Source organism: Anoplophora glabripennis, unplaced genomic scaffold (assembly GCF_000390285.2).
Source record: "Anoplophora glabripennis isolate ALB-LARVAE unplaced genomic scaffold, Agla_2.0 scaffold1302, whole genome shotgun sequence".
In the NCBI taxonomy this organism is placed as follows: domain Eukaryota; kingdom Metazoa; phylum Arthropoda; class Insecta; order Coleoptera; family Cerambycidae; genus Anoplophora; species Anoplophora glabripennis.
Window position 1 is genome coordinate 27,762 of NW_019417422.1, and position 27,025 is coordinate 54,786.

A 27,025-nucleotide genomic window follows, 5' to 3' on the forward strand; every position below is an offset into this window, starting at 1 on the left:
GATAGATAGATAGATAGATAGATAGATAGAGAGAGAGAGAGACAGGCAGGCAGGCAGGCAGGCAGGCAGACAGACAGACAGACAGACAGACAGACAGACAGACAGGCAGCCAGACCGACAGACAGGCAGACAGGCAGACAGACAGACAGACAGCCGACCACTGTTTACATACATTCGTACAAATGTGGTATGTCAATTTTCAGTTTGAATTTGAACTGTAAAACAGTTGATATTATTATTAAAAAAAAGGTACAATGTATAAATCCTAAAACAATTAAAACAATTTTAACAAAAATCACACAGAACGTAAAATTATACAACATGTCTACATACATTCGCACAAATTATACTCTGAACTGTAGAACCATTTCTGCTGTCATAACACATAAGTTAAACAACATATAAATCCTATACAGAATTTAATAAAAAANATCACACAGAACATAAAATTATACAACATGTCTACATACATTCGCACAAATTATACTCTGAACTGTAGAACCATTTCTGCTGTCATAACACATAAGTTAAACAACATATAAATCTTAATAAAAAACGATATTTTTAGTTTTTTATCATTTTATTAGCAAAAATAAAAAATACGGGTCCCCTAAATTTGTTTTAAGAATCTATGACCAAGTTTTGTTGCATTAATTTCGGGACACCCTGTACATAATTACAGAAAGAATGATCAAAAATTTGATGTTTAATAACACGAATAACACGAATAGCGATTTCCTGGTAAACGGTTACATTTATCGGCTTGAACAAAGAGTACATATTTTTTTCTGATATTGTTTCTCTTTTCAATAATGTTTAAATTTCTGTGATGTCTAGCAGGAGAAAAAATTTAAGAAGTTGAGTTCTAGGTAAAGTGCCCTCTAGCGGCGCAGAATGAAACTTTTCTCTGACTGGTCCAATAGAGCTTCATCTACTTAGTGGGTGTGCCAAATCGAACATGAAATAAATAAGTTATTTAAATAAAAAAATTTTAAAAAATTTACTTCGACAAGCTGTAACTTGCAAACAATTGACAATTCGAAAACAATTTTCATTACATACTGCTATTATTTTAATCCATAGAATCATCTCCCGGAGTTTCCTGACGGAGTTTCGAAACTACATGTATTTTCCTGCAGCTGCACGCGCTAAACTTTATTAACGATTTTTGTTACTTCGGCTTGAGGAAATCGGCAGATTATATTTTTCCCGTTATCCTTGAATTATTTCCTTCAAAATAAAAAAAATCGATCGCGCTTGAGAATGTCGTAGTGACGTTTTTTTTACAACTTTGTGACCTTTTGACTGCCTTACGTCACGCTCAAATCATCAGATTATTGAAATGCACACTTTTCAGCATGTAATTAACCCGTCATATCTTAATCTGACGCGCTCGAATATTTCCAACTATCGATTTTTTTTACTATTCTGATAAAAGCACAAACTGTAATCCCTCTGTTGGTCCAACGGCATTGTTTGTAACAGTTCAAGAGCAGCACCCCGAAGAGATATCACCAAAGCGGTGGCCTTTTCTTGGTTGTCCCAACCATTGGCATCTGCAGCAGCGTCGAATTGTCTTCTGTACATGGTCCAGGATGTAGTGCCATCGTACGTCGGCGGTTTGATAGGTGAACCTGCTGCCACTGGTCTCTCTATTTGGCTTTGTCTCTTTAACCTAGACATCTCGGTTTCCAGTCTTACAATTTGGCCTTTAACTTCCGTCTCTAATCTTTCCACCATATCTTGGGCATCACGAACTCGACCTTTTACTTCCTGGATGTTTCCCTTAACCTCCATCAGTTCATTACGCACTGACATAACTTCTGCAGTGAAGTTTTCTATCTTATCGAAAATTCTACGGCTTCGTATCTCCTGGTCCTCAAGTATTTTCTCTATTCGAACCTGTTCTATAGTATTTTGTTCTTCAATAATTTTCTGTACCCGTTCTTGTTCTTCTCGTTTTTCCATTTGTCTTCTAGTCTCTTCTTCTTGTTTCTCTCTCTGTCTTTTAGCCTCTTCTTCTTGTTTCTCTTTCTGTCTTTTAGCCTCTTCTTCTTGTTTCTCTTTCTGTCTTTTAGCTTCATCTTCTTGCCGTTTTTCCTCCCACATAGCCATGAAATTACTCATAAATAATTTCATTTGTTCTTCCATCTCGGCAGCTTGTCTAGATTTAGCCATTTTTTTCAAATTTTCAGAACTTGATTAAATCTGCTGTTCTGGGTTTCTCTGTAGGTGTATAATGCAGCGGCGAGGTCGAAAGCTGTATCTCTGTATTTCCGAATAGAACTTTCTAGAACTTCTACGAAAATGCGGTCCCGGATTTATTTCGACACGACAAACACAACGGTGAAGTCGGAAATTGTCTATCTCTATTAGTTTCAGAATAGAACTTTCTGGAACTTTCGCGAAGATCCACAAATCCAGTTATTATTATTTTTTTTTTGTGTAAACAGTCACTACTGGTAACGCACTGTCCAAGCCGATTAATGTCTTTCACTTTTGAACACGTTCACAGTCACTTCCGGGTACTGAATCCCACTTCTGACACCAATTGTCACGAAATTTACGTGGTGACAAAACCCTGGGTTCGATTAATTAATACACTTCTTGATAATTAACTATTTATTAACTAATTACACCAACTAATTACGATTATCACTATACTGCACAATACTTCACTTTGCAACCGCTTTACTAATACTTCCAAACACTCCGAACGCTTTACCAATACTCGTACTAATACTACTCTATACAAAACAAGCAAATTAATTTATACCCTCAACGAAAAATCTAGACGCGCCGCGTTAAATCTAAGAATGCTTCCAAATAATTCTCGGCAGTTCGGTTCGCTTCGCTTCGGTTCGACCATGGGTCGCCCATGGTCGTCCCATTGAGGTTTTCGTAACAATAGCGTAAATCATTTACAAGTTTGTCGGGATCATCTCCACTCTCTCTTTCTAGCATATCATAGTAGTAGTAGAGGACTTAGATATGGTGGAGGTATTCAACAGGGTGCAAGGTATCCCCCATATGTTAATCTGCTGCGCTTGAGTAACTCCCAAAATCCCCTCTTGGGCTCCCCTACTATAAGAACATGAAAAAAGATATTATAACGTGTTCTAGAGACATCATGATACAAATAAGTACACTAGGGTTTTTCATAGGGTCAGTTTACTATATTATTAATTATGTTATTTATTATGTTTATTATGGATACGTAGTTATTTTCAAAAAATATGGGGTATGTGTTAATAAATATTTTCTGTAATATCTTCATAACCAAGCATAATAATAATTTTCACTTTTGATAGGTGTGCACTTTTTGTGTAGAATAAACTTATCCACTTATTTCTGATAGTTGCGTGTAAAAATTTAAACGTACAAAAAAGTTGCAGAAGCATCTAAAGAATTGCAGTAAAATGAACGCCCTGAATGATTTAACCTAATAGGAGAAACTAAGTAACAGCAAATTTTGCTCACATCGGTTAACTGGATTCTGAGTTAAGTGTAAAACAAAAAAATAAGAAAGAAAGTTTAACACGCTGTAACTTTTTTCACCACATTTTCGTTTAAGCAGGTTTGGTTAAATCGACACCATTTGGGTTCCAGATTATACCTTTTAAGTAACACCCTGTATATGTAAGTATTTGCATAGTAGTATGAAACAAATTTTTTGTCTGTTTTTCTACACTAAACGCTTCACATGGAACTCACCATATTATATATATGTAGATATAGTACGTAATACTAAGTACCTACCAGCAAAAGTTAACAAAATCGATATTTATTTCGCGCTATTAAAATGAAATATTTCGTAAATCTACAAAATTGTGAATCGTTTTTATCTGGGTATAATCATGTAATACAAATCAAATGCTTATATGGCAGTAGAATATGTATGTGTATAAGGCCCATAAGCAAAGGTGTGTCCAATTTTTAAGAATGGCAACAAAGTTCCAGCTTTTCTAAAATTTTTGAAATTATACTGTATTATTATTTCTAATTTTTATTAACGACGTTTGTCAAATTGTTGCCTGTGTTAAAATTTTACATCTATTGATGTATAATAAGCACTTTTAAATATATAAATAATATTTTCGGACACAGAAGGACATCTATGGGAGAGTGGAAAGGTATTTGTATTTAAAATTAAAAAAAGAGGAAGATAGCACTATCGCTTGCCGAAAAATGTCGCCTCGCGTAGAGTAAAGAACGTTTCTCGTAGAGTTTTTGTTCGAGTTTTGTAAAATGTCCAGCTGTCGTGGGTGTCGACAAAATAATTACTATTGCTAACTATTATACGTGATTTACACGGATTAAAATCACGATTCGCAATAAAAGGCATCGCTGTTTAGATTTTCTTTTGAATTGAGCCATATTTCAAATCAATTTGATTTATTGATGTTAAATAATATTTCAGCTATTAGTATAAAATTTACGGTTGGGTAGCACTTAAAATCTGATGATAAAATATTTAATTATTAGAAGAATTCCATGCTATTTAGGAAATGAGTTAATATGAACAAAAATAAAATATGTTTAATACATGCGCAGAACATACTTGTAATTAGTGCCTTATTGGTGGTAAATTCATATTTCTATATTTAAACGATTGGGCAATAGAGATCGGAGTGAAGGAGAGAGGAGAGAATTTTATTTAAATTAAAAAAGTGCTCTGTCTGAGATTCGAACCCCGAACCTTTGGATTCCAAAGCGAGCCCGCTACCTCTAGACCACCATAGTATCACTTATTAACAGAAATACTGTGGTTGATATATTGAATATTTCAGTTATTAGTGTGAAATTTCATAATCTTAAGATGGGAAATTCAAACATAGCTCCGTTCAGGTCTCTTAAACGAAAAAACATGAGCATTAGCACCTTATATTTCGCTAACGGTTTGAAATAAATAGCTGTGTCACTAAAATTGGGTTAAGATATTTACGAAACATCAATTTTTTTACAAAAGTTTAATACGAAAACGAAGCATTGTCTTAAAATCACTGTCTGTTAAATTTATTGTACATACTTAATTAACACCCTATATAACATTATCTATTTAATTACAAGAAGAATTCTATACTATTTAGGAAATGGGTTTAATAGTTGTTATTATTATCTTAATAATGTCGTGTCATCTGTATATATATCTTAAGTTCGTATTAAAGCCCATGTGACCAACGCTAACTACTTATTCTTTTAAATATCAAATTGTATTGAAAAAGCAAAAGTTCAGCCTAGGTCTGGGAGAGAACGTATTAAGGAACAAACCAACAGATATAAAAACCTTTTAAGAGTTGTCATGTCGTTTCTTTAAGAACATCCTGTAGACTGCTGCTGCTTCTGAAGTGGCCTGAAGAATGTAGGTACCTAAAGGAGAGGAATGGAATAGAATGGGAAAGAAAATCTCTGTGTACACCGTTTATTAAGACTGCTTCTTAAATCTGTTAAAAATTCAGATTCAATAGGTACTAGTTTAATATTAGAACGAGAGAGAGAGAGAGAGAGAGAAAACAAATGGTATTGTTACCTTTATACATGTGTCATCACAAAGCACGACAACAGCCAGGGTTCATTCGCCAGAAATTGAGTGGGTATATGAAACAAATATCAAAAATTCAAACTCCGTTCAGGTCTCTTGAACGAAAAAACATGCGCATTAGCACAAGATATCTTATATTTCGCTAACGGTTTGAAATAAATAGCTGTGTCACTGACGTAAAAGCATCAGCCACGTACACAAAATCCAGGCGACAGACATGCGCATATTTGTACATCTACCGGATGTTTTTTTAAAATAGCACAACTCTTGTAACTTATATACAAGTTGTCTGATTGAGAGAAAATGGGGGAATTGAATTGTTAGATTGTTACTGAATGGTAAATTCGATCCCTTCATATATACCTTAGTTATGGGAGTATGTGTAAAGACCATTACATCTATTTTTTTATAAAAATACACTATAAATATGGAGAAGAAATGCTGTCGGATGGAATATCAGTTATAATGTAAAAAGTGGCTATTATATTTGTTGCATAAATTGTTAGGTAAAGGGTGAGATGTAGAATATTTTTTAATTACTGATTTTTTCTCTTAAACATGATATAAGTAAAACTTTAAGATCACTATGCTTTAGAATAAAATTGGAGCAAAAATAATAATAATTCCAGATATTTAGTTTTTATTTCAACTTCAGGTCTACATCTATGTCGTATGAGTAAAATGACAAAATAGAACAAGTTAAATCACTAATTTAATTAATGTTGCAGTTATGAAGGATTTCGATTATTTTTCAAAAAGTTGTAGGAAAAGATAAAGTTATTGTACCGCTTTTTATATAAACATTATTTTGAACGAAAATAATTCATTTACATAAGATTTGCCGTATTACTACAAATTGATGGTTTTGTAAAAGTCGAAATGTTTATTATGTTGTATATGTTATGTTGAGAATATTAATGTTCAAGTAATTTAATGATAATATACTATACATATATTATCGTTAACGATTAAAGTTCCTTAGTAAAAGTGTTTATCTAGTTTAATACTACTAGATTTATCCTAGATTAAACATTTAAAGAATACATATATTTATACAGGGTGCAACCAAAATACTTGTCCAAACTTGAATAACAGATTCTATTTCACAAATTCCTGGTGCAAAATGACATTCGAGCTGAACTTGGTAAATATAAAAATCACATTATCAACTGAGATCACGTGAGCAACCATTGAGATTGATGTTTAGAATATGGACAAAAATAAAAAATATATTTAATGCATGCGCAGCACATACTTGTAATTAGTGCCTTAGTTTCTTCAAAATCGCAATGTTAGCATAAATCATGATAAGGGAGGTCAATGAACTACAAACACCATTACATCATTCTAATACGGTATTGCATCATTCGATTTAGGTTCGATCAGCACCGCATTGAAACTGATGGGAGATTTAAAATATATGTAATATTTAAAAAATGGTTGCATAGTAGATCTCGGGATGATGGGGATTGGCGGTAAATTCAAAAACTGAAGTAATAGAAATAATATATGTGACAAAATATATGTGTAGAACATGTAATTAATTACTTTAAAATCAATAAGTCAACACAAATCATACTTATAAGGAAGGTCAATGAACTCCAGACAGCATTACATCATTCTTATTCGGTATTGCATCAATATCAGCATATGAGTGGAATTAGCGGGAAATTCAAATCAAAATTTAGAAGTCTTATCTTATGATTTTTATAATTATTTCGATGGCTATCATGATATGAAAAAATTCAACATGATTATCGATCTACCTAATAATAAACTGATAGAACAAAATTTCCGGCTTCATTATCGTGTTGGTACTTGACCCTGAATTCGTTTACGAATATTCTTCAATTATTTTACCAAAATTCAAGCTATTGGAGACTGGCCTAAGCTAAAGGACAAACATGAACTTAGAAGCTTCCTTGGCTTGTGTACATACTACCGGAGGTTTGTCGAAGGATTTGCCAATATTGCAGCCCCACTTCATAGACTGACAGAAGATAAAACAGCATACACTTGGAATTCGGCATGCGACAATGCATTCAGGAAACTTAAAGCAGCCCTTTGCTCCAGCCCGGTATTGAGTTACCCTAAAACACACGGAAAGTTTGTTCTGGATACAGATGCTAGTAACATCGGAATCGGTGCAGTTTTGTCACAAGTGCAGGAAGGAGAAGAACGTGTCATCGAATATTTCAGTCGAGTTCTTTCCAAACCCGAGAGAAATCATTGTATAACGAGAAAGGAACTACTGGGTATTGTCAAAGCCGTGGACCACTTTCATAAGTATTTGTATGGGCAAGAATTTGTCATTAGGACTGACCATGCCGCCCTTAAGTGGCTCTTGAGTATGAAGACTCCAGAAGGTCAAATAGCAAGATGGTTGGAAAAGCTACAACAATATAACTTCAAAATTCAACATCGATCGGGACGACTACATAAGAACGCAGACGCTCTGTCAAGAAGACCCTGTCAACAGGACTGCAGACATTGTACGAAGATCGAACAACACGAAGGCATACCAACCATTTGTCGTGTCGGGGTAGTAGCAGATGAAGAATGGACAACGAAACAGTGCAGGGCAGACCAACTGGAGGACCCGGACATTGGACCAATTTTACACCTCAAGGAAGAAAATGAAGGGACTTACTTACAAAGCACTATGGCCCAATGGAAGTCTCTTCGAGTAGAAGACGGTCTACTCAAGAGAATATGGGAAAGTGCTAACGGAAAGGAGACCAGATCGCAATTATTGGTGCCAAAGAAGAGAATCCCTAAAATTCTCGAAGAAATTCACAATGGCAAAGCTGGCGCACACCTTGGAGTAAATAAAACACTGGACAAGATCCGCGAGAGGTTTTACTGGGTAAATTGCTATGAAGATGTTAAGGCTTGGTGCCGCAGGTGTGATACGTGTGCGGCCAGTAATGGACCTAGGACGCGTGCTAGGGGAGAGATGAGGAAATATAATGTGGGACTTCCATTCGAGAGAACTGCCATCGACGTAGCTGGTCCATTTCATGTAACCGACAGGGGCAACAAATACATCTTAGTTGCCATGGACTACTTTAGCAAGTGGCCAGAAGCTTTCGCCATCCCCAACCAGGAGGTGTCCACCGTGGCAAGGAAGCTGGTGGACAATGTGTTTACCAGATTTGGTATTCCTTTGGAATTACATTCTGACCAGGACCGCAACTTCGAGTCTAAAGTATTCCAGAAGGTTTGCGGAATGATGGGCATCAACAAGACTAGAACGACACCATTACATCCCCAATCAGACGGAATGGTAGAAAGATTTAACAGAACCATGGAAGAGCACCTGCCGAAGGTCGTGGATTCACATCAGCGAGACTGGAATGAACATCTTCCCCTCTTCTTGATGGCATATAGATCAGCTGTCCACGACACCACCGACTTGACACCGGCGAGGATTATTTTCGGCAAAGAATTAAGACTCCCCTGGAATTTGGAACGCCTAACAGAGTAAATAGAGAGGTACACGATTACGCTGACCAACTGCGAAAAAGATTACTGGAAGTTCACGACGAGGTTAGGGAGCGAATCAATATAGCGACCGACAGGATGAAGACACGATATGACCTTAGAGCAAACTCCGCAGTATTCCAGGAAGGTGACAGAGTTTGACTCTATAATCCGCAAAGGAAAAAGGGGATATCACCGAAATTGACACCATCATGGGAGGGACCATATACAGTGATCAAGAGGATTAATGATTTGGTGTACAGGATCCAGCGCAGCCCCAAAAGCAAGATGAAGGTAGTTCACTTGAACCGGTTGATGGCGTACCATGGTGACGAAGAGTCTGATCGGGACGATCAGAATTAGGAGGGGGGGTGATGTTACGAAAATCCCAATGGGACGACCATGGGCGACCCACGGTCGAACCGAAGCGAAGCGAACCGAACCGCCGAAAATTGTTTGGAAGCATTCTTAGATTTAACGCGGCACGTCTAGATTTTTCGTTGAGGGTATAAATAAATTTGCTTGTTTTGTATGGAGTGGTATTAGTACGAGTATTGGTAAAGCATTCGGGGTGTTTGGAAGTATTATTAAAGCGGTTGCAAAGTGAAGTATTGTGCAGTATAGTGATAATCGTAATTAGTTGGTGTAATTAATTAATAAATAGTTAATTATCAAGAAGTGTATTAATTAATCGAACCCAGGGTTTTGTCACCACGTAAATTTCGTGACACTATTATATCGAAGAGTGTCGTTTAATTAAAGAACATCACCTCTGTAGTGGCATTATCAACAAGCTACATGATATGGGAATAATTCAGTAACTTACCAATCATCTCCACCTCATCATCTTCATTTGTCTTTAGATGGCCGATCTGTGTACAGAATTATAATCGTCTACCATGAACGATTTATGTTTATGCTGGATACTACCTTCTCCTATCATATACCAGTCAGTTGCGATCGAGATGTCTTCCTACGAATGTTGTTTTAAAATTTTTGGTGGTCCCAATAGATCTTACACATCCTTTTCAAACGTAGTGGTTGTTCAGAATGGCTCTATTAACTAGCATTGATGCTTCATCCTCACAGTAAAAATCAGACTATTATAACGAAAGCATAAAATCATCTATCGTGGACGTAAGATTGGACATTTGAAACAGCACAAGGTTTTCCTGATAATACCAGCGCCTATTGTATAATCGTACACGAACACTTCCCACTTAGCGAAATCGTAAAGAATTTAGCTTAAAAATAATATTTAATATAATAATATCATATGAATCCAAATAAAACATTCAGATGTAGCAGGAGGAACTGCGAGGATCTTTTCCTTTGGATATACAACCTATTGCAGCAATGAAGAAGAAAACAGTTACTTTCAACGAATCTAAAAATAAAGTGTATCTAATGAAAACGTGGACTTTTGCATCTACTGCAGCTCGGCGTAGATACTGGGAATATTTCGCTGTGGACAGACTTAGATTTAAAAGGAGAATTGAAACAACTTACAAAATTCTCGAGCTGTTATTAGATAAACACCTTGAAAAAATTCGCCAATTAAAATCCGAAATAACACACTACGATAGCCAGTGTGAAGTGACTAAACAGTTTCAAAAGATGAATATTCAAGATAAGTGGGATGACGTATTTACGAATCCTCATCAATTTTCTGCAACGAAGGATGGACCTACATCTACAAGAATTGTACCAATTACGTCATAATACATTTATTATATTTTAATATGCTTAATATATGTTTACTTATCCTTGTTTGTTTTATTTCCTTTATCCCTCTACTTTTCAGGTATAAGAAACACCAGTTATATGGCTTTACAAATTATTATGTAGCTCATTCGTTTATAGGCAGTGGTCTGTTGCTTAACAACGATGGCCGTTTTACGTTTCAATTTCATAATTTTAACTGCAGTACTACAAAATGTGTTATATGTACATGATATACACAACGTAGAAGAAATGTATGTGTGCTACCGAAATGCCAGCGAAAGTGATACGTGTCCGCATACGTTAACTCAGATGAGGCATACAGTAGTTAATGGTGGAAAGTTGAGGGTCTTCGGGGCACCAATTCCGGAAGATTCTAAATTCTACAAGTTGAGAATAACATTTCAAGATAAATCGATTGGAGATTTCGATGTCTGGAGACCATTACCTATTTTAAACTGCTCCGATTATGAAGATGTATATGTAGACGCACTCATCGTGGCGTCTGAGGCTACGAAAACAGATATGAATACAATTTCTGGGCTTATTTACTTTATAACAGTTGCTACAATTGCGTTAGTACTGAAGAGCATCGCAAAAATCATTCAAAAGTATTATGGTATTAAGTTAATGTAGCGAAAACAGCATAAACGCCACATCTTTGCCGCAGCTCTCCAGATTGATTGGTATCAACAACAACATACGGTTTAGTAGCGCAGCACCTTCAAGAATTACAATCCTACCACCTCCATTGTATAATACCACTGATTGTAACAACTTACAATGGGCAATATTCAAATTGTTATCAAGGAACAGAGCGACTAAAAACACAACTTTTGTTCTGTAAATTTAATCATTAGATGTTCGATTATTCTTCAGTATATCATAATCATGTGTAGCAATAAGTGCTTTTAAAGAGTGTAATGTCTGGTAACAGGCCAATCGAAGTAATGTGAAATTCCATTCCTAAGGACGAATGTTGGGGACCGCCTGAAAAGGTTTGCCAAATATGTAGAAGGCGACAACGAAACGTAATTTTTCTACCTTGCGGTCACTTGGAAGTCTGTTGTATTTGTGGAATGCATATAAAATTTTGTACTTTCTGTTAAAAAGAACTTGATGCCATTGTAGCAATTTAACTGTGTATTGTAATAAGCTATAAAAATAAAATAATAAGTATATATTTCTTGTTTCTATTAGGTTACAATTTTTGCTGACTTGGGGATTTTAATGGAAATAAGATACTAATTACAAGTATGTTCTGCGCATGTATTAAACATATTTTATTTTTGTTCATATTTAACGTTGAATCTCAATATCAACGGTTGATCACGTGACCTCAATTCGAATGACGCAATATCTGATGGGATTGATGTAATAGTGTTTGGAGCTCATTGACCTCTTTTACTCTCTTGTAGATATCAGATTACAGTTTATGCCAACATGGTAATTTTAATGGAATTAAGTTATTAAATTACAAGTATGTTCTGTGCATGTATTAAACATATTTTATTTTTGTTCATATTTAAATTTGAACCTCAATATCAACGGCCGATCACGTGACCTCGAATCGAATGATGCAATACCTGATGAGAAGATATTTTGTGTTCGGTAGTTCCGTTTCACCAACACATTTGATACTTTTGTATTTAACTGGGACAGACATATTGCACAAAATCATTAGCGCACTGGCCGTTATTACCTTTTGAAATAAATGAAATACATTACAACGATAAGAATTTATCACTTCCCTCTCCAAAATTCTATTCTTCTCACCTCTCGATAATCACGTTTTAAACAAAATTCCCTGTATGTACTTTTAATATAAAATAATGTCCTAATTTCTACTTGCATGCTTAAGACCCGTATCTGGATTAAACTATTAGGTATCTAATTACACTTCTTACTGAGATAACATGTTAATTTTATTATTGTATTTTCTGTTAATTTATAATTTTGAACTTACCGCCAGCCCCGTCTAATCAAATGCTTATACGCATGCGTTATAATTTCAACACATATGCTATTTCCATTATTCATCTTTAGTTTTAAATTTTCCGCTAATTCCACTCATATGCTGATATTGATGCAATTCCGAAGAAGGACGATGTAATGCTGTTTGAAGTTCATTGACCTCCCTTATAGGTATGATTTGTGTTGACTTATTGATTTTAAAGTAATTAATTACATGTTCTGCACATATATTTTCTCACATATCTTATTTCTATTATTTTAGTTTATGAATTTACCGCAAATCCCCTCATGCCGAGATCTACTATGCAAGCATTTAATTTTTAATGTTACATATATTTTATTTCCTTTGTTAACAATTAATTTTGAATTTATCGCCAATTCTATTAAACAAATTTCCTATATTGCTTTGAATTCTTCTAGTAATTAAATTTTTTATTTGATAAACAATACCCGCGCCATCTACTTGGCTACGTAATAAAAGATCGAAAGAACTTATGTGATATTATGCATCAGAAAGTGTTGGGGACTATTATCTCTTGCAAACAGTAACGGGTAATAAGAACCCCGTATACAATACGATTATTTCTGGGACGTATGTGCGAGAAGACTTGTTCCTGGATATTGCTTGCTGGGTATCTCCGGAATTCTACATAAAATGTGGTAAAATAATTGAAGAATATTCGTAAACGAATTCAGTGTCAAGTACCAACACGATAATGAAGCCGGAAATTTTGTTCTATCAGTTTATTATTAGGTAGATCGATAATCATGTTGAATTTTTTCATATCATGATAGCCATCGAAATAATTATAAAAATCATAAGATAATACTTCTAAATTTTGATTTGAATTTCCCGCTAATTCCACTCATATGCTGATATTGATGCAATTCCGAATAAGAATGATGTAATACTGTTTGGAGTTCATTGACCTTCCTTATAAGTATGATTTGTGTTGACTTACTGATTTTAAAGTAATTAATTACACGTTTTACACATATATTTTGTCACATATATATTATTTCTATTATTTCAGTTTTTGAATTTACCGCCAATCCCCATCATCCCGAGATCTACTATGCAGCAATTTTTTTAATATTACATATATTTTAAATCCCCCATCAATTTCAATGTGGTGCTGATCGAACCTAAATCGAATGATGCAATACCGTATTAGAATGATGTAATGCTGTTTGGAGTTCATTGACCTCTCTTATCATGATTTATGCTAACATTGCGATTTTGAAGAAACTAAGGCACTAATTACAAGTATGTTCTGCGCATGCATTAAACATATTTTTTATTTTTGTCCATATTCTAAACATCAATCTCAATGGTTGCTCATGTGATCTCAGTTCATAATGTGATCTTTATATTTACCAAGTTCAGCTCGAATGTCATTTTGCACCAGGAATTTGTGAAATAGAATCTGTTATTCAAGTTTGGACAAGCATTTTGGTTACACCTCGTATAAATATATGTATTCTTTAAATGTTTAATCTAGGATAAATCTAGTAGTATTAAACTAGATAAACACTTTTACTAAGGAACTTTAATTGTTGACGATAATATATGTATAGTATATTATCATTAAATTACTTGAAAATTAATATTCTCAACGTAACATATACAACATAACAAACATTTCGACTTTTACAAAACCATCAATTTGTAGTAAAACGGCAAATCTTATGTAAATGAATTATTTTCGTTCAAAATAATGTTTATATAAAAAGCGGTACAATAACTTTATCTTTTCCTACAACTTTTTGAAAAATAATCAAAATCCTTCATAACTGCATCATTAATTAAATTAGTGATTTAACTTGTTCTATTTTGTCATTTTACTCATACGATATAGATGTAGATCTGAAGTTGAAATAAAAACTAAATATCATGTTTAAGAGAAAAAATCAGCAATGAAAAAATATTCTACATCTCACCCTTTACCTAACAATTTATGCAACAAATATAATAGCCACTTTTTACATTATAACTGATATTCCATCCGACGGCATTTCTTCTCCATATTTATAGTGTATTTTTATAAAAAAAAATATATGTAATGGTCTTTACTCCTATAACTAAAGTATATATGAAGGGATCGACTTTACCATTCAGTAACAATCTAACAATTCAATTCCCCCATTTTCTCTGAATCAGGCAACTTGTATATACGTTACAAGAGTTGTTGTACTTAAAAAAAAAACACATCCGGTAGATGTACAAATATGCGCATGTCTGTTGCCTGGATTTTGTATACATGAATCATGCTTTTAGTGACACAAACCGTTAGCGAAATATAAGATATCTTGTGCTAATGCATATGTTTTTTCGTTCAAGAGACCTGAACGGAGCTGTGTTTGAATTTTTGATATTTGTTTCATATACCCACTCAATTTCTAGCCAATGAACCCCGACTGTTGTCGTGCTTTGTGATGACACATGTATAAAGGTAACAATACCATTTGTTATCCCTCTCTCTCTCTCTCGTTCTAATATTAAACTAGTACCTATTGAATCTGAATTTTTAACAGCTTTAAGAAGCAGTCTTAATAAACGGTGTACACATACTGAGATTTTCTTTCTCATTCCATTCCTCTCCTCTAGGTACCTACATTCTTCAGGCCACTTCAGAAGCAGCAGCAGCAGTCTACAGGATGTTCTTAAAGAAGTGACATGACAACTCTTAGATTTTAAAAGGTTTTTATATCTGTTGGTTTGTTCCTTAATACGTTCTCTTTGCTTTTTCAATACAATTTGATATTTAAAAGAATAAGTAGTTAGCGTTGGTCACATGAGCTATAATACGAACTTAAGATATATATACAGATGACACGACATTATTAAGATAATAATAACAACGGTTTCTATTAAACCCATTTTCTAAATAGCATAGAATTCTTCTAGTAATTAAATAGATAATGTTATATAGGGTGTTAATTAAGTATGTACAATAAATTTGACAGTGATTTTAAGACAATGCTTCGTTTTCGTGTTAAACTTTTGTAAAAAAATTGATGTTTCGTAAATATCTTAACCCAATTTTAGTGACACAGCTATTTATTTCAAACCGTTAGCGAAATATAAGGTGCTAATGCTCATGTTTTTTCGTTTAAGAGACCTGAACGGAGCTATGAAATTCTCATCTTAAGATTATGAAATTTCACACTAATAGATGAAATATTCAATATATCAACCACAGTATTCCTGTTGTTAAATGATACTATGGTGGTCTAGAGGTAACGGGCTCGCTTTAGAATCCAAAGGTTCGGGGTTCGAATCTCAGACAGAGCAAGACTTCTTTAATTTAAATAAAATTCTCTCCTCTCTCTCCTTCACTCCGATCTCTATTGCCCAAGCGTTTAAATCTAGAAATTTGAATTTACCACCAATAAGGCACTAATTACAAGTATGTACTGCGCATGTATTAAACATATTTTATTTTTGTTCATATTAACTCATTTCCTAAATAGCATGGAATTCTTCTAGTAATTAAATCTGTTATCATCAGATTTTAAGTGCTACCCAACCGTAAATTTTATACTAATAGCTGAAATATTATTTAACATCAATATATCAACCACATTATTCCTGTTGTTAAATGCTACTACGGTGGTCTAGAGGTAACGTGCTCGCTTTGCAATCCAAAGATTCGGGGTTCGAAACTCAGAGCAAAACTTTTTTAATTTAAATAAAATTCGAAACCTACTTTAAATTTACCGCCAATTGCAGCCCACCTCTCTCCTTCACTCCGATCTCTATTGCACAAACGTTTAAATCTAGAAATTTGAATTTACCGCCAATTTTATTGCCGCACTCTCATTGATCGTTACTCGATTTTAAATTTACCGCCAAATTGCTGCGATCTGATTGGTCGAGAGACGTGGCCAATTTGAATGCTATGCTCTGATTGGTCGATGGGCGTGGCCTAAAATGGAGGAGAGGGGGTAAAATTCGTCAAAAATTTGCAAACTGAACCTTCATAAGAAAATACATGGGATTTTGGCTCCGTATGAACATAGCCTATCTACTAACGTTACTTATTTGTTTTTATCTACTTTTAGACGTTTTACCTGGGAGGTAGTAGTTTTTTGACCTACGTTAATTTTTTTTTTTTTGAGAAGTCCCCTAACGAGTTTTGTAAGCCAGAGTTTTGTATGCCAGAGTTTCGTCATCGGTCGGAAAATAAACCGCTACAGATTTAAATACAATCCACTTGGCAAGCGATCATCCCTCGTCCCGTGGAAAAGGTACTTACCACCTCATCGCGTGTCCTGTTATATCTTAAGGCGTCACAGATAAGTACCAAGCACTTAATAATTTCGAAGATTCAACCTATTTCTTTTTCCACCGATTCGACAGATCAACATTAGCTCCTTTGTAAATAAAATTAGGTTAAGATTACTTAGCATAAGAATTTATCCGACCATACTCGAAACAGTTGTCGGTTACAATTTTGCAAGGGTAAGACTCCTTTGGCATATTTTTTTAGATGCGTATTTATATGTATGTCTTGTTTTCCTACCAATGTCCATAGACATTTAAATTTAAAGTAGCCTGTATAAATATTCAAAGCATACTACATATAATATGTCTATCTATATTGAAAATCATGTGATTGATTCAATATCACGCTTTTCTATTTTTTGCCTCCCATTATGTTTTATCACGTAGTATAAGTAACGTAGTTTTTCTATTGTTTTATCAAAAAGAAAATGCAACGGAAGCATACCGCAGATATAAAACCAACTGTATGCTTCCCGTGCGCCAGTCTGTATCTAGTACGTAATAAACTTGTTCTCGAAAGCTCTGCTCATTATTCCAAGGACCCAAATCTCAAGTACGAAATTGGCGCAGTCGGTAGGATTGTCAGTTAACTCCTTCGGTCGTTAATTGGAGTGAAGGTAGGAGATCTTCTGATCAGAGATACTGAATCCTCGAACTCTACGTTGGGAACCCTGACCTGGTAAGTGCAGAACTACGAACTACATGTGAGTAGTGTGACTGCGTCGGGATAATAGTGAAGTGCTGAATTGAGTAAGCTCGTTCGTGTGTAAATCACGGAAGTGAAGTGATGCATTGAGTAGGTCCGTCCCGTCGTTTGTGTTTCTATTTGGATTACCATCAGACCTGTCGGCTGCATCCTTAGGGAAATTTCCTGGAACCAGATCTACGCTGGTAAGTACCAAGTGCTTGTACTTGACTCCCTATCCCGTTCAAACGCATATTGACAGTGGTAGGTTAGGATTAGAATCATCCTGCTTAGTAATAAGTTAAAGTTAAGAAAGTATAATTGAGAAAGATAATTAAAATTTTTATCGTAAAGTTGTTGATCTCAACATATGCATAAATCTTTTGTGCCGTATCGAGTTCCTGCTAGACTTGCAAGGACGCTCAGTCCGCTAGAATCAGAAACTGATAGTGAATCGTGTTTCGCTGAATCATTTACAACTAACTTATCTATACAAGGAAACATGGAAAATAATACCATGTCACACCCGCAACCAAACGCGAGTACCAGCCAAGCTGTTTCGCAATCAAAAGAATTAGACCCGCAACAGTTGAGTTTCCTAAATTCCACAATACAACCTTTTGATGGTTCGGAAATCGAATTGACTCAATTTTTAGAATCTGTTGAAACATTCATAACCGCTTTAGACCTACCTCAACCGACCAACATACAATCGCGCCTGGTTATAAACATAATCAAAAGCAATCTAAAAGGACAGGCAAAAACACTTATCTTGGGCAGACCTGAGATAAATACTTGGCAAGAAATTAGAAACCTTCTAATACAAAATTTTAGTGATCATAAATCACTTCAAACTTGGCAGGACGAAATTTGCCTGTTGCAGTGTGATATCCGCGAACCACTACAAAATTTTTGTAACAAAATTCTGAGTATGCGCTCAAAAATTGTCCAGATAATACAATTATTATATACCGATCCGCAAGAAAGGGCATCCCTTCAACTAGTTTATACTTCCTTGCTTTTGAATAAATAGGGTTGTCCACTACAAAAACAAACCATATACAAATTGTTGTTGAGCCAAAGATTTTATATAAAAGAATCTGCCTGTATAGTCAAATTTTAAATATATGACAAATTAGTGGTAGAAATCATCTATGAATTTTTGCGTTACTTAAAAACTAGTCTGACGTCATAAGGGGCAATTGAACAAGAAGCTAGTAGCGATCCTATTGCATAATTTTAAAGAAGAAGAAAATATGTCAAAATTGGCCATCAAACCCTGCTGCCCTATTTAAGTGGTGTTTTGTTCCACATTCCATAGCCAATTGCATTGTCTCCATAAGACTCCCGAACTGCACTATAAATTTCCATAAATAAATATTTATTTTCTATAAATAAACACAATAAAATAATTCATTAAATATGTTGATTCTTACCTGACTGCTTTTATACCTCTGATTTCGCCAATATTAAAACGCTCGTCTCTTTTTAAAAATTCAATTCATGATCATAAAAATATCAATTTTTGGTAAAATTTGCGAAGTAGCTTTCACAAATCCCGATACACCCCGCTTTAATTATAAGGGAAGCTATTAAATGATTATTACTAAATAATAATTTTACTTAATAAAGCAATTTGAAGATTAAGGAAAATAACTCATAGACTTTAAAATATTTAATACGACAGTCTCACTGACAGACTGACACTATTGACACTGTTGACAGAGCGTCTTCTTCCAATTTTTTTCCTTTACGCAATCATTTACATATAATTTCACTACAAGGTGCCCCTTATGACATCACAGCCGTTTAGAAATGTTATAAAAAAATCAGTTTTAAATAATTATCTTAAAACTGTTCTTACGCATTTCTTAATCTCTAATTGTATATAAAACTAGTTAGTAGGTGTAGAATTATATTATCTACTTTTTGATATTTGGTCAACAACCATATTAAAGAGTAACCTTCCACAGAATTTCGAAACAATTATACTGTCCAGACCTGATTTAAATGATATAGGATCGGTAGTCCAGGCCATACTTGAACTTGAAACATATTTCGAATACAAAAACATGAACCATCGTCCTCCCCAAACTTCACAACAAAGACTTCCTATACCACCTGTTAGACAAAACTTACCCCCTACACCAAGTTATGATTATAAACCCCAATATTATTCGAATCAACATCCTGATTTTTCACCAAGACAATTTCCGTTATCTCAACCTTCTTCACGACAAACCCAGCCACCTATAAGGCGTCCCTATGACCAACCTAAACCCTTGTTACCTCCTAGAAGACCAGTGAACCAACAACCTCGCTTCATGAAACCATACCCAAACGACAAGGAACGATTTGAACCTGAACCAATGGATACCTCTAGTACCTCAATAACCAAATATCAGAACCTCCCTCACAATGTTCAACATTATTGTCATGAATATGAATCACAAGCCGAAAGCCATGATTTCGGAGAATATTATCCTAATTATCCTCCAGCAGTACCTCCAGCAAACTACTCCACATACTGCACCCGAAAATTTTCGGAAAAGAGCCTCGAATTTAAACCCAGAAAAATGATCTTTGAAAATAATTCTACCTTAGCTTCACCACTTTCTTATATCAAAATCCAAAACCCGCCTTTAAAATTGCTTATTGACTCCGGCTCCCCTAAGACCATGATTCGCCTAGATATTGTTGAAAAATATTACCCTCAATGTATACAGGGTGATTCGGTCATAATGTCATTAACCACGTATTCGGAAGGCTTAATAAAGACAGAAAATCGGAAAAAAATTTTTACTCTACTTTTAAAAATTGTAACGTAATGTCACGAATAGTTGTCGGCTAAAGCGAACAGCGTTGCCAAGTTCACATCATAATGTGTGATTCAAATTTACTGTTAAACGTATTCAAGTAAATAAAGGAGCATGCTGCATTTTATTATAAATAATTTTAACAATTGTATTAACTTAGTGCAGAATGTTTTAACAAGCCTGACTTCTCGAAGTCAACTTTTGTTAAAAGAAAATAAATAAAGCAGAGTTGTTTGTAGGCATACCATATTTTATCAAATAAAAAAGTCGGCACACTACTAAATACCCGAATATACAAAATACACTACACACGGCTACAAAACCATTAACAATTTAAAACATTTATTCAAATCTACCACCGTCCATATCTCCCGCATTTTTCCAACTGCATCTATCATACCATACTGCGCAGCGAACGTGCAGGACATCGACAAAATCACTTAAATGTGATAGAGGCTGTTTTAAATTTAGTCGAGGAGCAGCCTACTATTTCCACAAGAACAATTTCAAGGCGACTGGAGATATCACAAAGCAAAGTTTAGCGGACATTGCGCTAGATTTCACTCAACTCGTACCATTTCCAAAAAGTTCAAGCTTTAGAATCAGCTGATTTCCCCAATCGTCTTGAATTTTGCAGTTGTAGCTAAATCGAAGTCCAGCAGACGCTAACTTTATTTTTATTCTTAAAACAAAGTGCGCTGGACGGAAAAACGCTGTTTTACTCGTGCTGACATTTTAAACAGGTAAAAGACATATTACTTTCTCAAAAACAATAAGTACCTATCTAGGTTACACCAAAGTTTATATTTACACTAAAGTTTACATTTAATATGTAAACTTTGGTTATACGCAACTGCATATTGAATAATAAATTGAAATACTAAAACTGTGTATTATTTAACATAATAAATTATAAAACGTGAAAACGTTAATAATATTAAAAGTGATAAATTGTAATAACCGTACATTGAAAAACAATCATCCCCATTCATTACATTCATTTTCCTTTGATAAAAGACCGACAACTTTTTGCTCTACTTTGCATGGAATACAATCCTACTACAGTTCGTATTAGTCTAGGAGCCAGATAGGGTTCCGTTTACTAGCTATAAAAATAAAAACTTGTACAGCCATTTAAACATTTAATTTGTTGATAATAATTAAACTCGCCACTTTCAGGCTTTGCGACCAAGTTTTTTAAATTCAGGAGCTCAAAATACTACAAATAAGTTGTTTGCAGCCATGGCACTCTGTTGGCCACGGCACCCTATCTGGCTCCTAGACTATTAGTACACGTGCAAATTAAAAGTGGGTCAGATAGGTTATTGACCTAGATACAGGCTAGCCTAGGTCGGAAACACATACCGAGTTGTTTATTTGTCTCCGTCCAATTGTTTTTTTATCTTCTATTACGTACAGTCAACATTTAAATACTACATACATTTCACCCTGTCTTTATAATTTATCTAGTGAGTGTTGGTTTTTTATGTCATGATTTCTGTAATGAAATTGAAACGGTTGTGAAATGAAATTTAAATTACTTGAACTGGAGTTTTGTAACTTCAATATTAAATTTTATTTAAATTGAAACAGAGCTAATTTGGTCAGATGAAAACCTGCACACTACTCGTCGGTTTAGCTTTCAAAGGAGATTCGGTGTCAATGTATGGGCAGGAGTATATGGCGATCGTTTAATTGGGCCGCATTTTTTACCTAAACATCTGAATGGGTCGCGTTACTTTCAATTTTTAGTAGAATTGTTTGGAAACCTTCCCCTTTAGATGCTACGGGATATGTGGTATATGCACGACGGAGATCCGGCCTATTTTGCTCGCGATGTCCGTGGATTTTTAGACGATCAATGTCCCAATCGGTGGATAGGGACATGGGGGCCCATAATCCTAAGGACTTTTGTATATGGGGTTATATGAAATCTGTCGTGTATCACACCGAGGTAGAGAATGTAGAACAGTTGCGGAATCGTATCGAAGATGCCGCTGAAGAAATACGTAACAACCCTGGTTCATTCCATCGCATCCGCCGCTCATCTATTCAACGTGTACACTTGTGCATAGACGGTAACGGTAATGTATTTGAACATTTGCTGTAAGCCCGAAGGCTTACAGAAAATTAAAAAATTAACATTATGATGTTAATAAAAACTGATTTTTGGCAAGGCATGCTCAGACCTTCTCGAGGTTCTTGCTGGGCAACAATAACAATTTAATGTGTTGATTGCATAATTATAAAAAATAATTTATAGCATTTTAAATTATTATTGGCTGACGTGAGCAAACTGTTTATTTATTGTCTTTATATGAGCGAAAATATATAAATATACCAACGTTGCATCTAGGGCGCCCATTTATCCATGAAACCCAAAATATGCCTAGCCGTTTTGGAACTCATACATCAAAACCATTTTCTGATAAAATAAGGACTACCCTAGTTTGCCACACCTCTATATCTGACGACGAACTTACTGATATACTAAAAAGATATCTAAACGTACACGAGACGACCTGACTCTACTTTCACTCGGATAAAATTAAAGAGAAGGTTCTCAGAATATTGGCTAAAAGCTTTGCTCGCGAAACTAAAATAGTTATCTCTAAAACACTGTTAAAACAATTAATTTCAAGAGATGAACAAATGGATCAAATTAAATTCTTTTATGAATCAAAAACCACCCATAGGGGAATTAATGAGACTACTAAACGACTTATAAAAAAATCTATTGGCCACATTTGTCGGCCCACGTTCATAACTATATAACCAAGTGCGAACCGTGCAACTTAGCCAAATATGATAGAAACCCGCAAAGGGTTAAAATCCAAAGTACGCCAACCTCATCCAAGCCACTCGAAACCCTTCATATAGATCTCTTCTTTATTAATAAAGACATTTTCCTAACTTTACTTGACCCCTTCTCGAAGTTCGGACAAACAATAAATATCCAATCTAAAAATCCTCTCGATACTATCCAAGGACTAACTACTTTCACATCCTTCTTTGAACCCCTAAATGCATAATTCATTATCCTGGTAAGGAATTCGTTAATGCTCTTTTTAAACAATTCTGTCAGTTGCATAATATTAAAATTCATGTTACCTCCACACAAAGCTCTCAAAGTAATAGTCCTGTAGAGAGATTCCACTCTACACTGTTAGAATCTATACGTATATTAAAAATGGAAGACCCACATAAACCCCTAGAATACTTAATGAAGATAGCAATAACTTCTTACAATAACTCTATCCACTCTGCCACACAGCAAACCCCTTTTTCAATACTGTTTCCCTCTATCTATAGCGATACTTCACCTATCCTTAACGAAGTTGAAACTTCCCAAGACTACATAGAGAATTATCTGAAAAACTTAATGAGCAAATAAAAAACAGACTGAACCAAGGTAAACAGATGCGTAACGAAAAGATAAATCACGACCGCGACAACAGAAATAGAAATATTGAAGAACCCTATCCTTCCTATAAGCCTAGGTCCCCTTAAAACTATATCCTTTTATCATTGTTTTGTTCACGCCCTTAACTTGACGGAAATAGGAGAACATATAAATAGACTGCTTGTATCTTCAGAAAGTATACCCAAAGAAAAACAATTCTGGCATATCCAATCACATTATCTTGCGGAACGTTATCAGACAAATAATTTGAAATTATTTCCCCTACCGCTACAAAATGCGAAAAACGTGGTATTTTTAATTTTGTCGGAAATATTTATTCGGAGTTATTCGGTCTAATGAGCGCCGATGATAAAGACCTTTTAGAACAAAAACTGAAAATTATATTTCGCAATCAACCAAATATAAATGATCAGCTGAATACGAAACTTTCCGTTCTGAAAATCATTTACCAGTGAAACACAAAATGCAATGGAAGAGATTAACAACTTGTTGGAAAACCTCGTACATTCCGATGTAATTTCACCATCAACTATCGCTGAGATTTTCAAAATCCTGTATACTTTATATAATCCCGAGGAATTACCCTCTCTGGATCAAAATTCAGTTTTTACTCTATTTCACATGAAAAATTACGTATCAAGTTCAGTAATATATATGGAGATTCTGGTTCCGATCTACCATGTCAGTGAATATAATCTACTCCAAATATTTATGTCATCCTCAAACCTGTGAATTATTCCCCCTGAAAGTTACTTAGCACTTGGTACAATGAAGGGCAACTTAAAGTCCCCACTAGTTGGGTCGCTCTCATTCTATCGCGCCCCACCACAAATAAATTACGGAATGTTTCGGACTGGGAGTGGGGTATAGAGATATACTACACCGTGGCACTAAAAACTTTAATATATTCGATTGGGTAAATAATTAATCTGATACCAGTTGCATTTGATATATTTTTAAATATTATTTTATTAATGATATGATATTGTAACATTTTCTTGGTTAGTTAAATCATTATATTGAAGAATTTTTTAAAAATAAAATGTTATAAACCGTTTACTATTTTAACCATTGTTCACTACATCCACATATTTAGTGATTCTGTATTAGAGATATTCATTTATAAATGTTGTCTTAAATCAATACATACAGGGTGGACTAATAGTGATTATATTACTCCTATGTCATATAGATAGAAAATACTTATTTCATTAGGGTATCGAGCGGTGCCTTAAGGAGAAGACATTTTAAAAATATTATGGAAGTATATGGAGTGTTTTGGAAGGCTGTATTTAACATGATTTATAAATGGGATGACCCGTTTTTTATATTTCATATATACAAAATATTTAAGACAAAATAACTAATGTTTTCAAAAATTAATAAAATATATAAATTGCAAATAAAAATGTAAAATTAATAAATAATTTTATACACTATAAACGTAAAATATAAAGATAATAGTAGATAGGCTACCTTCGTATCACGCCAAAATCCCATGTATTTTCTTATGAAGGTTCATATTAGCAGTTTTTGACGAATTTTACCCCCACTCCTCCACCTTTTCCCTCCCCCCTCCCCTTCCCCGCCAGCCAATCAGAGCGCAGCATTTTTGGCGGGGAATTCAAATGAAGTCACATAGGGCTTTGCCCCCACCTAGGGCTTCGCCCCTTCGGGGCCCCATGCAGGTATTTCCCCGTAGGTATGCAGAATCCCCCACGTAGGCGCGTGCTCCCTAGGGCTCCCACGTAGGCGCGTACTTCCTGGGACCCCCACCTAGGACTTTGCCCCACCTAGGGCTTTGCCCCTTAGGGCCCCCATGCAGGTATCTTCATGTAGGTATGTAGGATTCCCCACGTAGACAAGAGTATTGTGCTCCGCGTGTACCCCGCGTAGGTATACCTAAATTGTATAGGGCTTCGACCGCCACNTCTTTTTGTCATTTTTACGCTTTAATTTTACGGAAACTTTGACGCCCTGTATCTCGTTAAGGAGGCATATGCGACCCTATGTTTATTAAGACTTTTCGTCTTAATTTTTCATGTATTACTTACCCTAGAAGTCTGTCAGCGGTTTTTTGAATCACCCTGTATATATATATATATGGTTGTAAAATTTCTCCTGGTTCCTTTCCGCGATGGTCCTCAAAAGAACCATTTGTTTGACAACGTTTCAGTAAAATCGCATTTACCATCTTCAGGTCTCCTTACTTATGCTTCGCGTTACTACGTTCAGTTTACTCAGTAAGTTCAGTTCAGTAAGTTGAACGTAGTAACGCGAAGCAGAAGTAAGCAGACCTGAAGATGGTAAATGAGATTTTACCGAAACGTCAAACAAATGGTTCTTTTGAGGACCATGCAGATTTATCGCGGAAAGGAACCCGGAAAAATTTTACAACCACATATAACACCTGCGGAAGCCTACGAACTAACAAGATTTGAATAATTACAAATGTTGCATTCTGATTGAGCTTTATTGAAATAAATTTGTTTTTGTCATTTCAATTTTTTTTTTTTTTGGTTGCTAACTTTTTTGACGAGGAAGGTCACATATACAAGAGCTTAACTCGGTCAGGCGTAGCAAAAACAAAGATTTTGCTAACGCCGGGAGTCGGACTAGAAAGATTGATTTGAGATCTTGATTGAATAACATGTATATAAAGTGGAAATACCTATATATTTTGTGAATTGGTTTTAAAAGTGTATTTTATTGTGCCGGTTTTCTAACATTACCTACAATTTAAGGTATCTGTTTAGGCATTCTTAAAATTACGGTAATATTGGTTGTCCACAATTAAAAGAGCTTAAAATATATCTACATATTATCTCTATCAGTAAATAGGTAAACAGGCAGTCTCGAATCGAACAAATGAAACGAATCACGCGATACCTAGATTTTTCTATTTTTCAAGTGATTAAGTTTAGTATTATCATTATTATTGTGAACTCATCTCATTTTTCCTTATCCTATAGAGTTCTACAGTGATTGTCGGAAACAGTTTTGCCCAAAGGTGAGTCCTTTAATTTTTTTGTTAATTTATTTCTTATACAGTCCGTTATTCGCCGAAGCATTGGTTTCTTCGAGCCGAGAT

At 34.8% G+C, this 27,025-nt stretch overlaps 1 protein-coding gene across 1 annotated transcript; it reads right to left on the bottom strand.

The window, feature by feature from the left end:
* Positions 1–1,407: 1,407 nt before the first annotated feature.
* On the bottom strand, positions 1,408–2,178 carry LOC108915231 (golgin subfamily A member 6-like protein 22). Its single transcript, XM_018721205.1, has one exon. It carries the CDS (start codon positions 2,176–2,178, stop codon positions 1,408–1,410), a length of 771 nt encoding a protein of 256 aa, XP_018576721.1.
* Between the last annotated feature and the right edge of the window lie 24,847 nt (positions 2,179–27,025).